A 375-nucleotide genomic window follows, 5' to 3' on the forward strand; every position below is an offset into this window, starting at 1 on the left:
CGTAACTTATCCCCCACGTTCTCCTTTTCCTTGCAGTGCGCGGCGAGAAAGCGTTCGTGTTTCAGCCAGAGAACGAGCTAACGGCCGAGTCCTTCGCCACCCTCTACCTGAGTACTTCCCAGGAGGCCTTGGCGGACCTGACGGCGTGTGCGTGGTTCAAGGTCTTCCACTTCAGGGGGTCGAGTTCCTACCTCTTCTCGTATGCGACGTCGGACAAGGACAACAATGAGTTGAACTTTGGTTTGAGTAAGTGGTTGGGAGAAGAAAAAGATAGATGAGAATGAAGTTATTTGAAAAAAAGAAATCGCAAAGAGATGTCTCTGAATTGAGTCGATTAAGCTTTCATATAGAATTGTATGTCAGAGTGAGTGGGTC

The 375-nt window shown here is 48.5% G+C and overlaps 1 protein-coding gene across 1 annotated transcript in view; it reads left to right on the forward strand.

The window, feature by feature from the left end:
* The window catches only part of LOC119589524, a 46,835-nt gene that overhangs the window by 26,400 nt on the left and 20,060 nt on the right, over positions 1-375 (forward strand). Inside the window, 1 exon segment of the mRNA XM_037938125.1 lies at positions 37-246. Coding sequence (XP_037794053.1) covers positions 37-246 — 210 coding nt within the window.

The sequence above is a fragment of the Penaeus monodon genome, chromosome 25 (assembly GCF_015228065.2).
Source record: "Penaeus monodon isolate SGIC_2016 chromosome 25, NSTDA_Pmon_1, whole genome shotgun sequence".
NCBI lineage: Eukaryota > Metazoa > Arthropoda > Malacostraca > Decapoda > Penaeidae > Penaeus > Penaeus monodon.